At 33.7% G+C, this 25,282-nt stretch overlaps 1 protein-coding gene and 1 long non-coding RNA gene across 2 annotated transcripts; one reads left to right on the forward strand and one right to left on the reverse strand.

The window, feature by feature from the left end:
* Positions 1–523: 523 nt before the first annotated feature.
* Positions 524–12,170, forward strand: LOC131166063 (uncharacterized). The gene is made up of 2 exons (XR_009139727.1): positions 524–770; positions 11,809–12,170. It is a non-coding gene; the product is annotated as an uncharacterized LOC131166063 (long non-coding RNA).
* Positions 12,171–16,481: 4,311 nt separating this feature from the next.
* On the reverse strand, positions 16,482–24,753 carry LOC131166548 (very-long-chain aldehyde decarbonylase CER1-like). The gene is made up of 10 exons (XM_058125139.1): positions 24,694–24,753; positions 21,600–21,826; positions 21,255–21,487; positions 20,902–21,121; positions 20,421–20,799; positions 20,204–20,311; positions 19,647–19,847; positions 17,052–17,147; positions 16,764–16,937; positions 16,482–16,667 (listed from the first exon to the last, which is right to left on the reverse strand). The coding sequence occupies exons 1-10, from the start codon at positions 24,751–24,753 to the stop codon at positions 16,482–16,484; spliced, it is 1,884 nt and encodes a 627-aa protein (XP_057981122.1).
* Between the last annotated feature and the right edge of the window lie 529 nt (positions 24,754–25,282).

Below are 25,282 nucleotides of genomic sequence, written 5' to 3' on the forward strand. Positions count from 1 at the left end.
AGCGAGCGGTGAACTCTCCATATTAAAAGACGCTGGACTATTTAATGTCTTTTGTTGAAAAAACGTTGGATGATCCAAACGCATCATATGGGAAAATTATGTTCTCTCGATTTTTTAAAATTATTATTAAATAATTTTGGAGCCCATTCGGAACGGAACCCTAGGCGCAACATATAAAAAAGATTGCTTTCGGGTGATTAGGGTTCGTGTGGTTGTACCTGCGAGAGAGCGAGAGGGAGAGCATTGTATCGCCGTACTTTCTGTGTTTTCTTCCTGATAATATTGAAATCCCTGCAACTCCGTGGACATAGGCAAAATTGCTGAATCACGTAAATATTGTCTTGTGCGTGTGATTGATTTTTTTTTTACATTTTTTTTCTTTATTTTATTTTTCACAGGTTTCGAGAATTTGTTCTTTATTCCCAACAGGTTTTTAAATGAAATCGAAATCAAAATTGAAAGTCCATTTTTTATAAATTCAAAACAAAAACCAAAGACCGAAACTGAAAAAGCCAATCGAAGTTTCAAACGGTTCAGTTTCGGTCGGCCCCTACATATGAAGTTACGATTTACCCTGCAAGCCATTTTCGAAGCCAGAGATAGAGAGGCAAACACGCCCTAAAGCATTTCGATCTCCATTGGCGCCAAAACCCCAACACACACTTCAACTCTCTTTCATCTTCCCGATTTCTTCCCTAACCCAACCGGCCCACGCTGCTAATACCCTCGGAAACGGCGACGATTCGGATTCGAAGGCAACGGCGTAGAAAGTAAGTTGTTTTTTCCATGCTTTTGTTATTTCCTGTTCTTTGCTTCAATGCTGCTATAGCATTTTTATATAATTTGTTCTGCTGGGTTTGTGCAAAGTGACATTGGTGTTTGCGAATTCATCTTGTTGTCTTTGTTTTATTTTACTGGTCTCTTCACATTTTTTTTATTAAATCTTTGGTTTCTAATGTCTCGTTAAGGTGCTGGTTTGTTCTGAATCGGGATTTGCTATTCACATGTAGAATTAGATGTTATTTGATATTTTTTTTCATTATGCGAAGCTGCTCAATAGTGTCGTACGTTTGGACCTGTTCTGAATCGTATCTCCTCCCGTCCCCCGGGGGATCTTTACTAATTTTCAAAGGAAGAAGTTAAACCCAGAAAGGGTTTTGGCTTTTGGGGGTATTTGATAGCTAATTTGAGCGCTGCTTAGAGCCGGCGTGTTTGAAGGAAAAATCCTGTCGAGAATCCTTTATTCCTTGAATATTTTTATGGAGGACAATTGGGATGTGTTCCATTTTGTAGAATGGGGGTTTGGAGTAAGAAATGGAGGGTCCATTCCCAATACCCACCTTGGTTTGTTTATTATGAATTTGGAAGTGAATAGCTTTTTGTACTCAAAGAAAGATTTCACATTACACCGAGCCACAGTTCCAATTCAAATGAAATTCTTTGCTACCAAGTGTGCCTCAGCAATCACCTGAAGGCCTCTTCATATTTATTCTTGAATCAAGTTTGTTTGTTTTTTATTAACCTACATGACAACCAAAAGAAAAAAAAAAGGTCAATTTGGCCAAAATATATTTTCTTCCAGAAATTTTTTTTTTGGGACTTGAAGAGTAAGAGCAATCCGAATCATGTATTGGTTATTGTATCAAGAGTTTTTACTCATCAGGATTTTGTTTATTGTATCAATTGTTTTTCCTCATCAAGATTTTGTTTCTCTATCAAAAGCACCCATAATTTAAGTGAATGTGGTATGGGAGCTTTATGCACTTGCCATTGCATTTTGTTTAAAATTTTATTTTTATTACAATGCACAATTTGGATTTTTTTTTGGTGGAGCCTAACTGTACATGGTACACATACATTTGCAAAAGAATTTTGAGGCCCCAAGTGCACTCACCATTGCATTTTATTTTTTGTTTTTTAAGTTAACACACATAAATTAGTTTTTTTTTTTTTTTTGGGCGGGCTAACAGTAGTAGATGTTACACTTGCATTTGCAAATAGAATTCATACTTTGATTTTTTTCCCTTTTTTTGTGGGGGCTAACAATAGATGGTACACATCCATTTGCAAAATAATTTTCACCATTGTTGTTCTTTCCCAGTGAATTCAAGAAATCCCCTGGCTGGAGAGCCGTTGTCAAGGCTGCTACTGCTATTCTGTGATCTAGGTTTCGAATCTCCAGGGTTGCATTAGCGAAAAAGGACATGAATTTCTTTAACGTTTCCCTTTCTCCTTGAACAAGGCTTTATCAGGTGAGCCGAAGTTTTTGCTATCCTTCGACAGCTAATGAATTGCCAGTGAATTGCTGCTCCATTTCAGAAAAAGATCTGATAAAGCCAAGCTTTTGGGTCCGATATGATGCCCTGGCGTTCCCTTTTAAAGTGGCTGCAAATACTCTGCACATGATTGCATATGGTGCACCTTGCAATTGCATCAGCACTTTAAAGGTGTCGAGGTGATCAACAGGATCAGACAAACCATCATACCCTTCCACACATGGCATTTTAAACTTGTTAGGTAGGGGAACATCCATTACTTCTTTGGTGAAAGGTGGATCTGAAGATTTGACTGATGACTCCTCGAAGGATGGGTTATTGCGAGTTTCCTTCTTCATTTTCTCCAACTGATCAATTCTTTTGAATTTTTCTTCTAGTTCGTGTTATCGTTGTTCATACATTCTCATACTATTCGCATCTTCAACATTCTTCACTGGATCAGAAGCCTTATCAACGATCTTTGGTGAGACTGCAACCTTTCCATGTCACTCATGTTCTACTTAGTCAGGGTGGGTGACAAGTTCCTTATGATTCCTTTTCTGCTGCAGGATAATACTGAACATGTCCTCCATCCTTTTTCTGGAATGCAAGGAACTCATCTCTCGTCACACTAGAATTGTCAACTGGTGTGCGGAATGTATGGATTGGGGTGATTAGTTTCCCACGGCAGGTTCTGACTCCGAATTGTGTGATGTAGTCATGATTGAGGATTGGAAAAGAAAACCTCTCAACAAGTTCCCACAAACGGCACCAATTGTTGCCTGAAAATTGAACGATCTTTGGGAATTGCTCCTTGATCACAACTACCTAAAAGAGACAAAGCAAGGATGGCTTGGAAGACTCGGGGTGTACTCTAGGAGATTACTCCGATGCCTAAGTAAGGGATTGAAGAGAGACTTTGAATTGCAACTGTAGAAAGAATGAGTATGAGTGAGATGCTTACCTCTTCTTCAAATCTCATTTTATAGTGGTGGAGGAAGATCATTATTGTGCTGGTGAGGATTGATTAATTCAACATCTATTCAGCACAAGTGAAGATCATTATTTTGCTGAATGGATGCTGAATTAATCAACCCTTACTAGAATAATAATTCAACACAATAATGATCTTCCTCTACCACTATAAAAGGGGGACTTGGAGAAGAGGTAAGCATCTCACTCATACTCATTCTTTCTACTGTTGCAATTCAAAGTCTCTTTTCAATCCCTTACTTAGGCATCAGAGTGATCCCCCGGAGTACACCCCGGGTCCTTAAGGCCATCCTTGCTTTGTCTCTTTCAGGTAGTTGTGATCAAGGAGCAATTCCCAAAGATCGTTCGATTTTCAGGCAGCAACAAACCACATCTTGTTTTTTCTTTTGATAATAAAAGAGCACCCTTGTTTGGAATAACCATCTTGCCAGGTTCTAAGATTGTTACCTCAAATCGCGAGTGAAGGAAAGAATTCTAATTTTCTCATGTGACTAGAGTGAAATATGAAGAAGGAGAAATTTAAAACTAAGAACTAAAAAATGACAACTAATATTTGCATTCTAATTAAAAAATTACTACGAATACTTGCATTCTAATTACCTTTACCACTAAAGGGGAATAATTTGGACTTAAAGCAAGTTTGATGATGGCAGTTTTAAGTAATTGTATAGAAAAAGAATGAGTTGGAAAAAAATATGGATGTTAAATAGAAATCCAGATGGCGGGTTGTACAAATTTAAGATCCTACTTTACCAAAATGATCTTGATCCTATATGAAGTCAGAAATTGATTGGATTGGAGTAGGATTAGTAGGATCTTATGGTCCTAGAATATATATTATATTTTTAATTTTTTACTAAATTACTTTTACCATAAGCTTAGTGTTTGTTTTGTATAACTTGTACTAGGAGTGGACACATTTGGATGTTATTTGGTTTGTCTACATCAATATTTAGGTTGAGGATATAAGCAAGTATTTAAGAGGCTAATGCATTTGACGATAATAATCAATGGTTTGGAAGGCATTTTAAGGCGCACCTTTAAGGGCTAAATGCCTCAAGGCGCATTCTAAAATGTGTCTTTTCTTGTGGTGGGTACGCCTCGACCGTAAAGGCATGCATTTTTTGCCTCATTTTGGAAGGTGTATGACTTTTAATACCCAACTCAACTTATTTTTTAAAATAGAAAAATTATTTTCAGAATACAAATTAGGGCACAAAAAAGCTTCATTTATTCGTGCGAGCTACAAAGAGTCAATAAAATTGCTTCTTCAACGATTGTTCAAGGGTAGTCTCTTCAACTGGGTGTCCCATCTTTCCTAGCAATCCTCTGGTGAGTGCTTGTCAACTTGAACCGTTCTCTCTCTCTCTCTCTTGCTCTGATGGGTCTTCGAGAATCACTCTTGCTACGATAGGTTTTTGAGAGTCTCTCCCTCTCTCTTTCTCTCTCCCCAACAAGTCTTTGATAATAAGTCTCTATTATGGGGTCCACAACAATCTCTCATTCTCTGTAGTTTGTATCATGTTCGAGTCTCTCTACTTTAGGTGAGCTCTCTCAGCAATCTCTCATGTTGTCCCTCACCATTTTCCCCCTTTCTTCATTTGTGTTTTCTAAACAGGCCAGTACTTATGTTCTTATTGATGTTGTATTTTAATTGGAGAAGTGTAGTCAGCAGTGTAGTCAAACCAAAGAAAGCACCATTGACTGCATTAGATGAACTCCAACCTTGGTTATCATCCCAGCACATAGTCAAAAGTAGAAAAAAAATGGAAAATGTCATTTGCAAAATTTATTTTAAAAACCCATATACTATATACACGCACACGCGCTCGCGCACACACACATAGGAATGAAGTTTATATATTTGATGTGTAGGAGTGAAGTGAAAGTAAAAATATTACTTTTGCATTAGTCAAATTCTTATTACGCACAAGAAATTATAACCGAGCATTTTTATTTGAGAAATTGAACTGTCAACTCGTTAGAGAAATAGTAGATATAGATTAGTTAATTTCTCAAGAAGAGTAAGAGGTTTTTCATCATCATACATTAACTGGTGAATGTGCTGGCAAAAGGAGGTAGTTGGTTCACAACAAGAATTACGTAGAAGATTAAGATTATCCGTGCAAGGATTGGATCCAACATAAACAACATTATGAATAAAGTAACAGCTCTGAGATGAGACTAGTGATGTTTGTAAATATTCTTGGTTGGTAACTACTTCTATTATAATTTTGTAATATTAGTTTTTCTGTCATGAAGGATAAGGTATATAAAAGAATAAATAAAATGTAAGATAGCACAGCCACATTGTGTTTTTAAGCAGGCCTACTTGTGTTATTGTTAATGCTGTATTTTAATTGGAGAAGTGTAGTCAGTAGTGCAATCAAACCCATGAAAGCTCCATTGCATTAGACAAACTCCAACCTTGGTCATCATCCCAGCACATAGTCAAAGAATAAAAAAAATGGAATATGTTATTTACAAAGAATATTATTAAAAAAACCATATACTAAATATATATATTTATATATGTATGTATATATATACACAGGAAGGAAGGTTATATATTTGATATGTAGGAATACGTGAAAGTAAAAAATATTACTTTTGCATATTTTATAGTCAAATTTTTATTCTGCTTGAGAATTTAATAACCTAACATTTTTATGATTGGTTGACTAGTTGTTCGCACATCACTCTCTTTGCAAGAAACAATGGGAGAGAAGTGGTTAATGTTGTATGTCTTTGTCCACTGAAAATGGATTACATCGTTGCAGAGGTAGGAGCCAGCCATAGGATGTCTACAACTTCATTCCCAAATTTTTTAGCCTACGAAATCCAAAGAAAGCAAAGGTATAATTTAAATAAATAAATAGAGCCCCACTATCAAAACTAACACAAGGCACTCGCAACTAATGAGGTATGTTTTTTTGAAATTCCCATTGACCCTTGTTGGTCTTAAATTTGATCAACAAGAAGAAAGAAATTTCTAGTATCTCCTCAAAACAATAAGTAAACAAAAAAATTAATTTTCAAAGACCAAAAAAAAAAAATCATCTGAACAAGTTCGAAACAAAAGAGGACCATTGTGTTAGTGAAATAACCACAGTTGTGAGTTGTTTTAGGAATAGACAATCGACCATAAGCAAACAAATAAAGACGGCGAAGGTTGGGAAGTTTTCACAATTAATAAGGAAGCCGCAAAAGAGGTTTTCATGCAAACACAACAATGTGGGTAGGTCAACTGGAAATCTCCAACTAGTTGAAGCAACAACTGTGGACGAGTCATCAAAACACAATAAGCATCCTCCTCTCAAAAAATAAAAAATGAAAACAGTAAGCATACAGGTGAAGGGGGTATGCATTTTTTAAGAGATAAAAAGAGATTTTATTGAGAAGGGGCCTGGTAAACCAAGCAAGAGGCTTGATGCACAAGACGGGGAGAGTTAGAAAAGTACAATGGAATATATATATTATTTGAAATGATGGTATCTATTAATGCTCATAATGGAGATGATTATTTTAAAATCCAATTTCAAGTTTCATGTTGAATTAATTGAGTGTCCAAAGTACTTCGAAACCATAGTTTCAAAAATATGTATTCCATTGTACTTGTCTAACTCTCCTTGTCTTGTGCATCAAGCCTCTTGCTTGGTTTACCAGGCTACTCCTCAATAAAATCTCTTTTTATCTCTTAAAAAGTTACATAAACCCCTTCACCTGCATGCTCACTTTTTTTTTCCCCAAGAGATGCATGCTTACTCTGTTTTGTTGACCCATCCACACCAACTGCTTCAACTAGTTGGTGATTTTGAATTGACCACCCACACTGTTGTGTTTGCATAAAAAAACCTCTTTGCAGCTTATTAATTTTGAAGACTCAATCTTTGTTGTCTTTATTTGTTCGGTTATTGTCGACTGTCTGTTCCTAAAACAACTTATGACTTTGGTTATTTCACTAACATAGTATTCATTTTTATGTTTCAAACTTGTTCAGATGTTCTTTTTTTTCTTTGAAAATTAATTTTTATTTATTTATTGTTTTGAGGAGAGACTAGAAATTGCTTTCTTCTTGATCAAAATTATGACCAACAAGGGTATGACATTTGGGAAAAATGTGCCTCATGATAGGTGAGTGCTTTGTGTTAGGGTTGATAATGGACCTTTAATTTTTTTTCACTTTTTTTAAACAATACCTTTGCTTTCTCTAGATTTTTTAGACCAAGAATTAAGTTGAAGGATTTGTGCTTCAAGCAAATTAAAGGGGCAAAGATTGAAGATAAGAATCATTCTTCCCTCTCCCTCTCCTAATTCAACCTCATTAACGCATAAGGCCGTAGACACTTTGTGACTAGCCCCTACCTCCAAAAGCATGTAATCCATTTTCACTAAATAAAGACGTACAACATTAGCCACTTCTCTCCATTGTTTCTTGCAAAGAGAGAGTGATGTATGCCAGCAACCAGTTAACCAATCATAACAATACTAGGTTATTAATTTCTTGAGCGGACTAAAAATTTGATTATGAAATATGCAAAAGTGACATTTCCTAAACATCAAATATATAAACTTCATTCCTATTAATATATATATATATATATATGTGTGTGTGTGTGTGTGTGTGTGTATTTAGTATATGGTTTTTTATAATAAATTTTATTTGTAAATAAATTATTTTATTTTTTTCTTCTTTTGACTATGTGCTGGGAGCTTGGGACGATGACCAAGGTTGGAGTTCGTCTAATGCAGTCAATGGTGCTTCCATTGGTTTGACTGACTACACTTCTCCAATTAAAACACAAAATTTATAACAACACCAGTATGGACCCGTTTAAAAAACACAATGTAGTTGTGTCATTTTTCATTTTATTTATTCTTTTATATTCCTTATGCTTCATGACAGATAAACTAATATTCCAAAATCTTAGTAGAAGTAGCTACTTACCAAGAATATTTACAAACATCACTACTCTCATCTTAGAGCTGTTGCTTTATTCATACTGTTGGTTCCAATCCTTGCATGGATCATCTTAATCTTCTATGTAATTCTTCTTGTGAACCAACTACCTTCTTTTTGCCAGCACATTCTTTAGTTAATGTATGATGATGAAGAACCTCTTACTCTGCTCGAGATATTAACTAATCTATATTGACTTTTTCTCGAACGAGTTGACGGTTCAATTTCTCAAATGTTCAGTAGATCTTCAGCAAATTAATGGCTTCTCCCTCCATTATGGCCACACAACTTTATATAGTTTGGGTGTTGGGGCACCTCACAATAAATATTTACTATTAGCAACTTAATTAATGATGCATTTACTAGAATGAGCACCACTACACTGTATGTGTGTTATGCATACTTGTTAGGGATGTTTTCTTTAAGTAGGATTTTGAATCCACCATATGATGCCATATTAATACTTTACCATATTGGCAAAAAAATTAGTTTGGTACTAGTCCCTTAATGTGGGTCTCACATCACTTTAGCGATTTCAAACATTAATAAACATCTTGTAATTGGGTTGAGTTTCCAAAATCCAAATTCTACATTGAGAAACCTCCCTAAATATTTCTTTAGAGTTTGATATCATTACGTGATATAAGGGTTCAGAATAGAGCTTGGCGTGGTGAGTTTTTGGTGGATCTTGGCATATGTGAGTTAACATTGAAATGTCAAGAGCGTGGTTGGATATGCGATTTTGCAGGGTGTTATCATCAAAAGAATTTAGATCTTCAACAAATTAATGTGTGTTGGCGTAGCTTTTATTTCAAGTATTAGCAACTTTATTAATACTGCATTCAGTGTATGAAGCAATATCATAGCAATCCTTATTATGTCTTGAATAGAGCTTGTAAGGCATTTTTGTCATCTAGGAAAGAGGAGGTCATGCTAAACTACAAAGTTTTTTTTCCTAATAGAAGGTAAGTGAATATATTAGCTCAAAGGAAGTACCATTTCCATATTATATTATTAGAACTAGAGGAAGTAGCCAATGGGCTTAATAGAGTTTAATTGTCATAGAGAAGAAAAGTGTTTCTACCATCCCCAATAATATGTCTGAAGGAACAATACGCTTTGTCTCTAGCTTTGTGTCTTTCTTTTTTTTCCCGAGTCCAAGAACAAGCTGAGGAGGTTTTATTGCCCAAATTGATTTATCCTTAAGCTTGCAAGCCTGAATTCATTTATCCAAATAAGAAGAGAGGAAGATCAAATATATATGCCACAAGAGATTATGGGATGTATTTCATTCCATTCGGAGAAAGTCTTAAACCCAAACCTCCTTTGTGAATTGGTTTGCAATCATGAGACCACTTGACTTCGCTATCTTTAGAATTCCAATCATTCCCTTCCATAGAAAAGCTTCAAACATACTTTCAATGGCTTCGATAACTGAAGCTGGTAGAAGAAGAGTCAAACCCAGTTTCAACTCAAGAATCGTTGTCGTGTTTTGTCTACCTCACTTGTAGCTTAAAAGGAGTCTCTTCTTTAGGATGCTTTCCTTAGGTGTATATAAAAGAACATTTCCACAGAAAAGCTTTAAACATAATTTTAATGTTCCCCCCCCCCCCCTCTTAAGTTAATACCTTTTATACAACAAGGTAAAAAAAAAAAAAAAGTAGTAAAATCGTTGCTTTTTAAAAAATATATAAGACCGGTGATTTTTAAATATGATTGAAAACTCGATCACATCTCTATTTTTAAATTGAAATTTCACATTTTTTATTATGTAAGAAATAATAACTATTTCATTTAGGACTTGTACTACTCAATCTCTTATCTAAATCAACAATGATAATACTAACAAAATCAAAGGCCACATACCAAGCAATTTATCAAGCTCTATAAAAAATAGTTGGAACATGCATATCAAAATAAGTCCAAATAGGTAATTTAAATGAACATTCTAGAATATTTAAAACCAATTCAGGATGAAACTTAAAAGAGAAGTGGTTCCATCCTTTTGAGATTTCTCAGGGTGAGATGACTCCGTATGCTTGAACGGAATTCCATGTGTACAGTAGAAGTTCATACTTGAATTTTCAAAATTAATTCCATGAAAAAACTCACAAGAGGGGTATTTGCATCCTTTGAGATTTCTTGAAGTGAGATAAATCTCGTGTATTTGAGAAAACTTCCAGGTATAGGGAAATTCAATATTAGAATAACTAACTAATTAAATAATAGGGACTATTGTATGCCAGTTTGGTTTAACTTGAAACAATCATAATCAATTACGTATAATTCGTATTTCATATAATGATAGGGTATACTAATTCCTTCTTTTTGCATAATCATAATCTTGCACCTTATTCTGATAGCACAAAGTATTAGCTCCTCAATACTAGATTTTCTTAAAGACTAATTAATCAGTTGATAATAATTAAGTGATCAAACTGCTCTTAGGTAAAAAAGTTTGTAATGACTCCGTTGATTCTAATTAGCTCATTTCTCAGCCCCATAATTTCCATATTGATCGCTATAAAATGTGTTGCAGTGGCTTTAAGACTTCCTGCACTAGGACGCAGTCCATGAGCATATTGCAAGAAAAAAATATTCTTTTATAATAATATATTTGCTATATAAATATAGACAAGAATTGTATGAATTATTATTGATAATATATGCCAATTATTATCCTATGTCATTGGTCAGTAGCTTCCCCTTTTAAATATCTTGATACATTGGCTGGCTCAGAGAATACACTTTGCAGGATATCCATTGGTTTTCCCCTGAATCTGCCAATATCAATAAAAGCTTAACCCATTTGCAAAAATTTAGTTGCTACCTTTTGTACTAAATTTACAATTGCTCAGCTTCCCTTGTTTTTCTTTGTCAAATTATTGAGCATCTAGCAAGATCTCACATAAATTATATAAGTTAACTCACTGAAAATATATTGACAGCCTGCTTTTCTTAGCATCACGATCAATCATCATCTGTCACATAATGTGTTAAATTTCATTGGGAAGTGGCTTTAGATGGTATGGATCACTGCATTTGTTAGAAGCTAAATTTCCTTGGGCTTGTCATCTTCACGATCTTTCTATAGTTTCTAAGTTTTAATAAAAGGGCATTCATTACTTGATAATTGCCAGAAGAGAGAGAGAGAGAGAGAGGTGGACGTGGAAGTTGTTGCTGTAAGCTTACGACATTTTATTGTTGTGCTCTCAGCTTATTATACATAATTTACCATGAACATTTCTATTATACCTCAGTTCTCTGGTCATTCCTTTTCCTGCCTCATTAAATGAATAAATTGGTAGACAGCTTATCAAGAGTACTGAATTAAAAAAAAAAAAAAAATTATTTCTAATCGTAAGTGAAGTCAAAATATTTGAAATTGTTATTACAATTTAATTTTGTGTGTTTTGAATCTTAGAACATGGAATTATTATTTTGAGCCTTGATGCTTTAGCCTACAATTTAATTTTGATTACCAGACTGTGAAGGAACATGCACCCAACATTTTTAACCATTAATATGATGTTTAAATTGTGTTTAATTTTTTTTTTCCCATTTGTTTGGTATATTTTATGAGTTCTATGGTTTTTTTAGTCAATTCAGGTCATCAATCCTCACATCTTGGGAGTGCACTTATGGAGTTTGAGCTGAGGAGATGATGACTGTAGACCAGTGAAGAAAATCAGTCAATCCTTGACAAAATGCTTGAGCAGTGCAATGGTAACCATAAGTCAGAAAGAATGTCCTAAAACTTTCCCATGGATGACCATCGTAAGTTTATTTTGTTTATTTATTATTGTTAAAATAAGACAAGATGGTGTAAGGCTCGTGGTTTTGAGTGCTGAGGATGGTCAATCTATAATGGGTTGGAATGTCAGCTCTAAGTGTCTGATTTTAAACTACATTGTTTCAACTGTCTGCTAATTATATGTTAAACTACCTAAAGTTTGTGCTACCTCCTTAGGGTCCCGACTTGATTTTGCCCATACAGTCATTGGGAGGGAAACCCAATTAGAGATTCTAAGAACCACCTACCTCACAGACTCAAATACCATTTTAAAAACTAACCATCCTGAAAGTAGGCAGATAGGCTTCTCCTCCCAAGGTGGTTGCTCCTCACAACTTGCCTTACACTTCAAAGTTTTCTGCTGTCATACCCATGGGAGTAAGAAAATGGTGTTGAGGGTTTTGATGCAGGGTTAAAATGGCAGTAGAGTGGAATGCTCTAGATATGTCACAGTGGAGTTGCCACACACATCATTTTCAGTCTCTGATTGAGCCAAGGGCCTCCTTTGTGTGTGCATGTTCCAATTCTAACCTGCTTGGTGATATGCTTAGTACTGTGGTGATTGGAATTTTAGTTTAGGATATATAGGTTTTTCCACGAAGCTTTTATCAACAATAGTTTGTCTTTATAATAGAGGAATACCAGGTAAATTGAATATCACCATCTGTTTCTCATGGGTGTTGCTCAATCTCCAACAATATTCATTTCAGATTTATATGCATGCAGGTATGGTTTGATGTGGGTCTGATAATGTTAATCCTATATTACTTTAGTGGTCTAAATATTAATATAATATCTTATGATTATTGGTGAATTTTAAATTAGAAGTGGAAGAACCGTTCTTTATAAGTATTTCTTTGTTAGGCAAATTCAGCATAACTACGTTTACATGTACTCACATTGAACCTGGTCCTCGATCCTACTGGTTTGTCTCTTGGCTCCTTTTGGGGGGAGGTTTAGGGATCAAATCTCCTTGGCGATGATCTTCCTAAGTTTTGGGAGGGGGTAAATCTGGGGTAGCAAATAAGAGAGAGGTTGAGCTTCGGGGTTTGGGGGGATAGTCTCCTGTGGAAATGCCCCTATTTGGGGGCATTGGTAGGGTGCCAAACTCTTAAACCCAAAAAAAAACAAAAGACGTGTCTGAAAAATTGAATTGACATCTTTTGAAGTTTGGTGCTTATTATAAGACCCATTCCATAGTTTTTAAGTAATAAATACTTGTTTCTTATTAAGATATTTTACCTTGTGCGGTGAAAGTTTTAAATCTATGTTCAGGTGGACGTTGAACAACCTTATTTCGTGTTGTCTGCGCCTCTGTGGTGACGTGCTTTATGCTTGATTGTGAGTCTTTTGAATTCGCACCAAAATATTTATGAATTAATTTGTCTCATTCAAAAATGATTTACTTATACACATGTAAATATGAGTTTGATATAAATTCTTAAAATGCGAGATCTTGAACAATTTTTAAGGATCAACATTTCACTGTTAAATTAGTTTATACACCTTTTACTTAATTAGTCGGCCTAAAGGATGCCATGATTTATACAAGAACATATTCACAATCATTGATACAAAGTAAAGGCAGTAAACGAATTCATATTAGCAAGTGATAATAAACATTGAAGTAATGTAATTTATTAACTACACTTTCATAGGCAACGTGTATTTAATGAGTGAGGTAGGTAGGTTAAACATGTTTAGTGCTAGTGAATCCTATAAGACTCATGAACACTCTAAATACTCACCCTCTTTTAAAGAAAGAATTTTATATGTTATTCTAGTTTTGGCACAAAGAAATATAAAATTGATCAGGGAGTCATACTAAGGCATAAACATACTCAGAGCTGAGCATAAAACCTATATTGCTATTTACATGATGTTAATACATTCCATGCACCACCAAAATATTTATGAATTAGGTTGTCTCATTCAAAATTGATTTACTTATACACATGTAAATATGAGTTTGATATAAAATCCTAAAATGTGAGATCTTGAACAATTTTTAAGGATCTACATTTCACTGTTATATTAGTTAAAACACCTTTTACAATTAGTCAGCCTAAAGTTTGCCATGATTAATTACAAGAATATATTCACAATCATTGATACGAAGTAAAAGCAGTAAACAAATTCATATAAGCAAGTGATTATAAACATTGAAGTAATGTAATTTATTAACTACACTTTCATAGGCAACGTGTATTTAACGAGTGAGGTAGGTAGGTTAAACATGTTTAATGCTAGTGAATTCAATAAGACTCATGAACACTCTAAATACTCACCCTCTTTTAAAGAAAGAATTTTATATGTTATTCTAGTTTTGGCACAAAGAAATATAAAATTGATCAGGGAGTCATACTAAGGCATAAACATACTCAGAGCTGAGCATAAAACCTATATTGCTATTTACATGATGTTAATACATTCCATGCACCACCAAAATATTTATGAATTAGTTTGTCTCTTTCAAAAATGATTTACTTATACACATGTAAATGAGTTTGATATAAAATCCTAAAATGCAAGATCTTGAACAATTTTTAAGGATCAACATTTCACTGTTATATTAGTTAAAACACCTTTTACTTAATTAGTTGGCCTAAAGTTTGCCATGATTTATTACAAGAACATATTCACAATCATCGATACAAAGTAAAAGCAGTAAACAAATTCATATAAGCAAGTGATTATAAACATTGAAGTAATGTAATTTATTAACTACGCTTTCATAGGCAACGTGTATTTAACGAGTGAGGTAGGTAGGTTAAACGTGTTTAATGCTAGTGAATCCAATAAGACTCATGAACACTCTAAATACTCACCCTCTTTTAAAGAAAGAATTTTATATGTTATTCTAGTTTTGGCACAAAGAAATATAAAACTGATCAGGGAGTCATATTTTCATCTTATACTAAGGCATAAACATACTCAGAGCTGAGCATAAAACCTATATTGCTATTTACATGATGTTAATACATTCCATGCACATAAGACAAGCAATCACAAGCATGCATAATGCCCTTAACAAGTTTGGCTCATGACAACTATCCATGTCGACGAGCCACTCACCTGAGTATTTTTCAGCTCTATGTTGTTTTGTTTTTTTTTTGTTCCATTTTTGAATTTCTCGTCAATCTCCTCATCATTTATGTAGATGAGTGAGTTTGAGATGGTTTAAGAATCTTTAAATCAAATTGGTGCTCGCTCATGTACATTAAATCTTCTTAGGATTCGTACTTAGTAAATATATATACCATATGGAAAAGAATTATATAGATCTAGCTTACAAATGTTATATCATTGATGGACTCGATGGTTTCATGTCTTTTTTTCATGATTGGGTAATAACTTGCTTATTTTTGTGACCCTAAGTGACATGATCAATCAAAAATGGTTTCTGCTTGTAGAAGATAAGGGACTTGGATTTTTGGATCAAGTTGCTATTCATCCATATATATTGATATTCACTAAATAATCTTCATTGGTCCTAACACTACCTTCTCTAAACAAATCTTTTGAGTTAAATTAATTAAAAAAAACTTCTAAAAGACGAGATCATTAATTAAATTCAGACCATTGTTGTATTCCCTGTGAATCAGAGCACCTATATTTACTCCTTTCAATCTGCAAATAACGAGTGTATATATAAACTGACAAGTGATCATCATAACAGTATGGAGACGATAACAAGTAAAAGCAAATTTGATGAGGGTGATAACAAGTAAAAGCAAATTTCATAACAATTTTCTGCTGGCTTGCAATCAATAATAGAATTCTTACAATAGACAATCTGCAAAAGAGAGGCTGGGGGAGTATGTGTGTATTATGCAAAAAGGAAAGCAAGGGAGTAGATCACATTTTTATACATTATCCTTTTAGCTAGCAGATTTAGGATTTTGTGTGTAAGAAAATCAGCAATCATTTGACCAGAACACCTTAAAATCAATGTTTTTAGCATAGAATTTCTCAAATCTTAATGGGTTTGTTAAAAGGTTGAAAGCAGTTATCCCTGCAATCATCTGTTAGGAAATCTAAAGGAGAGAAATGAAAGAATTTTTTAAGATAATTACTTCGTAGCTGTGAAAGTGTATGATAAATGTTTATCAAATTTGCATCTTTGGAGTAGGTCCAACTCCCTTTTGTTCCATCTGGATTGGGAAAAGTTTTTATGTATTTCCTATGATTTAGGAGGGTAATTTTTCCCACCTCTCCTTTTTTTTGTTCTTCTTTGTTGTTTTGGACGTTTTAAGTTTCTTGCTTATTTTTCCTTTAATAAAGTTATCTCTTAAAAAAAAAAAAACAAGTAAAAGCAACTATTTATTATTTAATAAAGCATCGGCAGACTAGCTATCTGCAATTGTCTAATTGTCCCATGCCATCATCATATACAGTCGGGAAATTAAACACACCCTCACACCCATCCGACCACTGGCGAATTTAGTTGTATATTTTTAAGGACAGTAATACAGATGCATCAAGTAGTAGTAGCGGTAGTAGTTGTGGGGATGGGGAGAGGGTGAAAGCCATGGCGAAGACTGGCTTGCCAAACTTTCTCAACATCTAACACAGTGTGGCCGCACTCATGCACCTTCCATTCTTCCAGTGCGTGCACTATGCCGGCCACCCTCCCTGCACTCATCGCTCTTCTCGGCAGCCAGTTCTGCATGTCATCAATCACACCCACACATTTTTTTTAATTTTTCTATATTAATACAAAGTAAATACTCCATCTCTAATTATATACGTTTGTACTGACCTCACAGGAGTCGATGTTCTCGAGAGACATGGGAGCCATCATCGCGGGCGTGGTGTGGTAAGTGCAATCTTGCCTAACTTTCTTTGGTGGGAACTCTGAGAAGGGTATGAATACTGTACCCTTTGGTGCCCTCATTTGTTCTTTGTCTCTCAATCCCTCTCCAACTATCCATGTCTATATTGCCAATATATGGAGTTTTGTTTTTATTCAATAGTTTTAGTTATTGTACTAGGACTTTGAATTTATTTTAAAAAATTTTAGAAAAATAAAAGGAGAAAAAAAATTTACCTTATAAGCATAACTTTTTGAGAGTACCAAGTTATTTTTGGACTGGTTGACCCTTGTATAAAGCTTTGCATATTCAGCCCCATGTAAAACAGCCACCTAAGCAATAGGAAGCTTATTTCTAACTTGACTTGAAAAATAAATCAAAGCTAGTAAAAATTGCTCACACTTTGCGAAATAATACAATAAAAAAGAAAGCTCAAATACATATATCATATCTGATGCAAAAGTTTATTTCTATTAAATATGAAATGCTAAATTCAAGTGAGCTGGCCAAGATGGGTCTATCTTTGGTCTTCAAAACTTGGACCGGTAATAATTCTTGCCTAGGGAAGAATGTCATAGGCCTTTGTAATCCATTTCAAAATATAGGGCTTAGTGTAGTCCTAATGTTGTCCTAGCAAGACTTAATCTCATTTTGATAATGACAAACCAAGGAATTTGATTGTGCTATTAAGTGTATTTACAGGTATTATAGTTTACAAGTATAATGAACGATGTTTAAATGTAAACTCATGAAGAGCACAACTAAAATGAAGAATTGCTATTGAAGAAGAGTTTGGATGAAGATCAAACTTAAAAACACGAAGACTTAGAGAAAGTATTCCATGTGTATTGTAAAATTAGTCTCATGTAAGTACTTCTCAAAATTGTATTTGTTGTGAAGCTCTTAGGATTAATTATTGGACCTAGAGATCTTTTCTTAATGACTTGGAAAATATTTTTACAAAGTCCAAATATCATTTCAAAAGGATACAAATAAATTTTGGAATCAAAAATAAAAAGAACTTTGAACTTCAGGGTATTCAGGCGCCCAAGGCTTATGCTTAGTCGATCGAATGCAAGAGTTTGAATAAACTGGTTTGGCATCAGAGAGTTCGGGCGACCGAACCTATGGTTTTGTCGACCGAATGACTGTTGTCATTGTTAAAGCTCCAGATAGTATTGGTTCGGACGACTGAACTCAGAGTTCAGTTGACCGAAAGACTATTGCCTATTTTTAAATTTATATTTTAATTGGTTCGAACGACCGAACTACGAGTTCAATCGACTGAAGCTCGCAACGACTGTTGCGAACAGCAAGATATCTTTCCGATTTTGAAATATCTTGTTACCAAAACTTGCACAAACTGTCAAATTTCATACCTAACTATAAAAGGCTAACCCTAATCATGTTAGGGCAAGAGAATACATTGAAAATATGTTGTGTGTCGTTATTTTCTCTAAAATTATTTTTTTGATTTTATACTTCAAGTTTTAAGCTTTCAAACCCAGAAAACCAAGTCAATCTCTTGAACTTCGTAGTAAATATTGGTTTGAGAGTATCATAGTGATTTAATCATGTACAAATATGCTTTGTTAAAAGAGTTTTCATTGTATAAAATCAGCGATTGATTTATTAGTGAACTGACGGTTTGATGGTGAATTGTTGACTAGCAAGAGGGTTGTTCTTGCTTGAGAGGTGTCTCCGCCTACTGAAGGGGAGAGGTGTTCTACCTACTGAACGGAGGGATTAATAAAATCCTTATAGCGAGTTGCTTGAGGTAAGGACGCAGACACGGTTGCCGAACCTTGTAAAAAATTATGGTGTCACTCTTTCCCTTATCTTTTTCGCTTTTCAAGCATAATTATATTGAAGTGTATCCGTTATGTATGTTGTGAATGGTTGTTTAGATTTGTGAATGTTGTGAATGATTTGAACATCCATATCAATCAAACTCTGCTGAAGTTACTAATTTAAGTTTGATTAAATCTGTGGATATCGTATTGTATTAATTCATTACTCACTCAAGCTCTAGCATAAATCTTAGTGTGGTTGAGTATATTTTGTATTAATATTGATAAAGTATTATCAATAGTTTTTGATTGATTACATGATATATAAGTTTAAGCTCTCTTATATTTAGAAATATTGATATTGGTATAATAGTTTGTTGAAATTACTCTGTGGTGATTAAAATATTTAGTGCGCGTATTAAATAAGTTTTAAAATTGATTAAACTTTCGTACATAAAATTTTAAAATATCCACTTCACCCCCCTTCTGGGATTACACCTTAACTTTCACCTAGAAAATGTCTTAGTCGAGTAATCCCTTGTTTAGAATGTCCTAAAATATAAAAATATTGTTCCAAAACATAACTATTTCTCATAAAAGTTTTTTTAATAAATACATGTGTCAATAAGTTGTGTTTGATTTATACTTAAATTAGTACTTATTTTAAAAAATACTTTTTAGAACTATTATTTTTCTTTAAAAAATAATTATTTTCTAAAAAAGTATTTTTAAAAATAGTTATATAAAGAAGTAGTTATAATAAGTAACCTAGATTATTTTAAAGAAATATTTTTTTTAATAAATTTTTTTTTTGTATAAATGTTTCCAAATGGTGTCTTAGGTGTTACTATTGTGGGCCTGAGGTGGTCTATTCCCAAGTAGTGGTCAGTGCGGGCCTTTAAAAGTCGTTGCAATATTAATTGCTGTTGTGGGACTTAGGTGGCCCATCTCCATTAACCTATTTGCAGTATAAAATCAAATAAAAATGGGAGTGCAGCAAATTAAAGCAATCATTTGGATGAAGCTTATATAAGGACGTACCTTGATGCCCTTGTGGCACAAAGCAAAGGCAATGGAAGAAGCAACCTTAGAAAGGTGTCCTGTGAGGAGGACTTGGGTTGCTCCCTTGGGGATGCTGTTGACCACAATAGCCACTGCTAAGCTGCTTCCATCCACCACCTTTGTCTTCAACTTTGGGTTCCTTTGCACATAAAGCCCACCCCATTTGTTGAGTGCCTCTCCCTGTAAAATAAATAAATTATATGATCAAAGAGAGTGTCTCATAAATATCCTAGTAGTTAGAGGTGAGACTTTTGTGTTAAATGAATCTTCTTTTTGTGGAGACATAGCCTCATGCAATAAGAGCATGAGACTTTCATGTTGTTGATTTCAATTAGATTCAAAGCTTAATTATTAGATGTTAAAAATGTGTATGGGATGAGAGATAAAATTTCTCTTAGCTGCTTGTTATATATAGTCCATTGTCTCTTAGTTGCTTGTTATATAGTCCATTGGACCTAAGCATCCAATGGAGAGAGAGAGAGAGAGAGAGAGAGAGAGAGAGAGAGAGAGAGAGGGGCAATGGGCCAATGGCTTGCCTGGTTTAAAAGACCCAAACTCAATACCCTAATTCCTCTTTCTTCTGCATCCAGTATGGCTTCTTCAATCAAGTTATTAATTGATTCTCTTTGCCAACCCAAGTAATACTGCAATATATATATATATATGACAATGTCATTATTTATAAGAAGTATAAGAAATCGTCAATCATTGAATTACTATTGAATGATCAATCATGCTTGTATGAGTAATTACTTGAATAGTGTATTTTGGGATTACCCATGTTTGTAAGTTGAGTTTTTTGAAGTGGTTCCTCTCAATAACAAAAGTGCGACCATAGATCCAAGTTAGCATGGTGGACCAACAAGTTAGAGGCCACATTGCCCACATGTACCACTTGTTAGGTGTGTGGGGATGGGATGCCAAAGATGCAAGTCCTAGTCTGAGATGATATATGGAGTCTAGGGTTGTTAGATGTGTCAAGTGCACCACATTAGGCGATTCTTCTTGCCTCTTTAGTGATCTTTCATACAATTTCTCTGATGTCTTGTCCATGGTTCCATAGATGTAGTCATAGATTGGCATGAATAGTGAGTAATTAGTTCGAAACTGGGTATGATGCAAAGAGTGAAACCTGTATATGTTAATAAAAGATGTTGTTAGGTATCTATAATTTGTACATATGTATGTGTGTGTTAGGTATAGTGGAAGAGGGATTAAATTGAAGGTTACTTACGAGGGGGTGTACATCAAATACTTGAGAGGGGGGAAGATGGAGAAGAGGGTCTTAGGAATAAGCTCGAAGTTGCAATGACCCATATTGTTCATAAAATCAATATAAGTGATGTAACCAACAATGGCCATTATAGACCCAGTATTAGTAAACACCGATGTTAATAATGGAATTGCAAACAAAAGGAAGTATGCTATGTGTTCTGCAAATGGGTGGATCACGGCTGCCCAAAAAGAAAAAGAAAAAGAAAAGGTCATATATATGTTAGTGGAACATCATGTATGGTTCAAAATTATATATATATTATATGATTATTTATAATAATGAACACAAATGTATATATGTATTATACTTACAAGTAATGGGCTCGGTGACGATAGAAGAATGATGGTGAGAATGGTAGCGGGAGTAAAGATAATGGTGGTGGAGTGCTCTATGGAACCAATAGTAGAGAAACTCCACAGGCCCCATATGAAGCAAAATTATAAGAACAACGCCATTTGTTCTCCACATGGGCAGTTGAGATGTCTGTGGTACTGTCAAGTTAACTATGTGGAATATAATTCCATTAAACAAAATTTGGTCATCCCTGCAAATTACACCACCCAACCCATCATTATATATTCATAATGTAGACCTTGTGTGTGTGTGTGTGTGTGTGTGTTTGTATCTGAGAGAGAGGGAGAGAGAGAGAGAGAGACCAGTTTCTTTCTCTGTCAACTTGGTCGAATTCAATACTCTTGTCGACAATCCTATTGTTGCCTTTGGTAGTTCGATAGCGAGAAAGGGAAATCCATAATTGGCTATGGAGCATCCTCCACAAGAGAAACAGGAAAATGGACAAGTTGAAAGAGTCCGTCTTCCTTTCATCTTTCAATATGAAATATGAGTATATGCTATGGACCACCCATGGCGCCAATATCATGTACTTCAACCCCCATAGTTATATGCGATTGAGTATAAACAAAATCAAGTAAATATTTAGACAAAAAAGTGAAAAATTCTTAAGGACTACCAATCATGGGGCATCAACCCAAATTAGCTAAAACATTTTGTACCTCTTTTGGAAGAAAAATTAGCGGAATCTAAACTTAAATTAAAACAAAAGTAGAACTCATCCACACACCTCTTAATTGTTTTGAAGATGGCATCACTGCACCCAATTTTGTTCTTGAAAATGCCCTAAATCCCCTTTATTTATTTAAAGTTAATTACAAAATCTCCCATGCCATTAGTGAGAAAAATTCATTACATTAAGTTATTTAACCACTCCATATTTTAGACTACTTAATTGAAAAATGGAGAATTAGTTAATTGATTACCTAAAATATGATACAATTCGACAATCTAACATATATAATAATTTCTTGTTAGATAGCTCATAATTTTTTTGTCCATGTAATTGTAGAGAAATACTTGTATGGAACACTTCCTCCACATGTGATTTGTAACCCATCAAAGATACCAATGATTATACTAATATATGGACTCACTAAATTAATGTGGGACCCATATTGTTGGGATCCATACCGAACCATACCTTTCACTTATATGGATTCAAATGCTAACATTGTATTATGTGAGTAGTGAGTTGTAGGATGCAAAAGGTATTCCTTACAAGTCTTTCTCTTAATTGTATATTCATATGTGCAAGTTTAATTATGTGATATGTACTTGTATCATGCTAAACATGGGTAGTTGCACATCTTTGTATGTAAATATTAGGGTTGAGATACTTAGGCTTGCACATTTTTAACATTAAATTTGAGCATTAAGCACATTGATCTAACTATGCATAAGTCAATTTTTGGATGAGGAAAAACTTGCTTTATCAAAAACCTCATTCATTTTCATATGAAACAAAATGTTTAAAATTGTAAAGAATGCTTATACTAAATTGCACATGCATACGTTGGACACATAGACACAAAGACTACAATTAGGCATTGATGGAGGTCAATAATTCTCAATTTAGTATATAAAATATAGGGTCAAAGACAGACCTCCCTTGATTTTTGACAAAAAGACAGGAACCTCTCTCAGAGGTTTCAAAATTTTGAAAAACTTTTTCTTAAATTTGAAAATTTCCAAAGATCTCCCTTGAAGTTTTTGAAAAAGGCGTAAGTCTCCCTTTATATTTTGTACAAAGATAAATCTTTTGAAAGCTGCATCTTTTTAACATATAAATTCATATATTTAAATATATATATATATATATATATAGGTATGTATTATTTATAAAATATTGTAGTTATACACATTTGAATAATTTGAAGTTATTCTAAATATTTTTGAATATTTTAAAAATATAAAAAAGTAGACGGAGCATATGTTGTCCATATCCAAATGGCATCTAATGCTAACTTAAGTCAACTTACCTTAGGTAGAAATTTGTAAGTACTTATATTCATGTATACACAAAATTATCCGTTCATATACAAAATAAATTATAAAATATAATCTTTCAAGCAAAAATATTAATTTTACCAATGAATAAAAGAGCAAAAAATATTTTAATTTATCAAAATTCAAAATAACTAACTAATTAAGAGTGAGATTTTGTTATTAATTTTTTGAACAAGGAATCTATTGTGTATACGTGAGATCAAATGTTACGTTTGAAAAGGTTTAGAAGTGTTTGTAGTTTGTATCTGAGCAAATAATTAACAAGGATTAAAGTGTAAAATTTAGCAGAAAAATACAGATTTGTTTAAAAATCATAAAATATTTCTCAAATTTAATAAAAAGAAACTACCATATCCTCTTGAGATTTTAGAAATCTTTTCTTAACACTTGATTTTCCTCTTTTCACAAAAACTAAATATTCAAGATAGTTTATATACAACCATTATTGCTTGGCGACAGAACTCATATTATTTACTCAAAAGTCAAAGATGCTGTCTGCTTATACTAAAAAAAGATGTGCAGTTCATCATTGTGGACATTAAGGTTGAAGTTTTAGTGATATATATATATCTATATGTATGTAGTCAAAGATTTATTTAAAAATAAATAAAGAGAAAACAAATTTTCTATTATATTTTCTATATCATCAAATAGTATAAAAAATAAAAATTGTTCTAATATAATTAAAAACTATTAATCATGTGTAAAATTAAAATATTTACATGTTTGTTTACTATATATTTTGTTTTTTCTCATTTTTTCTGATACACAAACTTAAAAATGTAAATTTCTTTTTATTTTTATTTTCTTTCATATTTTTCTAGTTTCAAACGGATCCTTAATTACTATACCTGAGTTTTTTGATTTGGTGCTATACTTCTAGCATACCTTCCCTCAATTGTACAAGAGATCTCCCCATCTGTATGTCATGTGTCTATATTTTAGATGTTAGATATGTGACAAATTAATCTTATATTTATTAATATCAGAAATGTAAAGAGGAAGATCCGTTTTTAATATATGTATAATTTAAGAAACAGGTGCACGGACATGTGCAAAGACTGTGCATATATCTTCTCTATTTTTCTCTTTTTTCCTTTTTCTGTCAATATTCAAAAGTATAAATCTATTCTCTACGTGCATATATTACTACTCTCAAGCCAAACACGGTTATGAACCCTCTCTCTCTCTATATATATATATATATATATATATATAAAGTTTTATTTATATAAAAATTAAAATTTTTAAATTTAAACTTGTCTAGATTTAGATAAAACACAGTAAAGTTGCCTTGCAAAATACATATATAGCTGCTCCACAGAACCATGGTTGATGCAGAGAGAGAGAGAGAGAGAGAGAGAGAGAGCAGGTGGGAGGATCGAATACCTTGAAGCTTCCAAGACTCTTCCATGGCCAGTCAGTGAGGATTCCTGGTTTTGAAGCCATATAGTGATAATCAAGCAACACACGTTCTTTTCTACTTTTCCTCCTCGCTTCTGCCCCTACACTATATATAGATCAGCAATCAGCTGCAACTGGATCCATGGCTGGCATCAACTCATGATCAGCCACACAAAGCATGGAGCCCTTCCCCTTAATTACGTGGTACGGTGGCAGTACAAAAATAATATAACAAAGCGTTTAGATCATGAAGAGACCGAGAACAAAATTCAAGTCAAACTTTTTAAGCACAGATCGATATAAAATGACATATGTAGGAGAAGGGGTAGGCCTATGGTATAAGATTTTGTCCCAAACTGTTAGCACTGGAAAAGTTCATGGATGGGCTTGATACATGTAGGTGTGCATCAACTTGATCCAAAAGTTTAAGCCTATTGAGTCTCGAGCCAAACAATGTACATAAGCACCTATCATTCACTCAATTTTTTTAATGTGAGACAAACTTGTAAGTGGAATTCTTAACAATCTCTTCATCACTTGTAAGTTCCAATTGCCCCCTTTGAATGGAAATTGT

The sequence above is a fragment of the Malania oleifera genome, chromosome 10 (genome assembly GCF_029873635.1).
Source record: "Malania oleifera isolate guangnan ecotype guangnan chromosome 10, ASM2987363v1, whole genome shotgun sequence".
NCBI classification, from domain to species: domain Eukaryota; kingdom Viridiplantae; phylum Streptophyta; class Magnoliopsida; order Santalales; family Ximeniaceae; genus Malania; species Malania oleifera.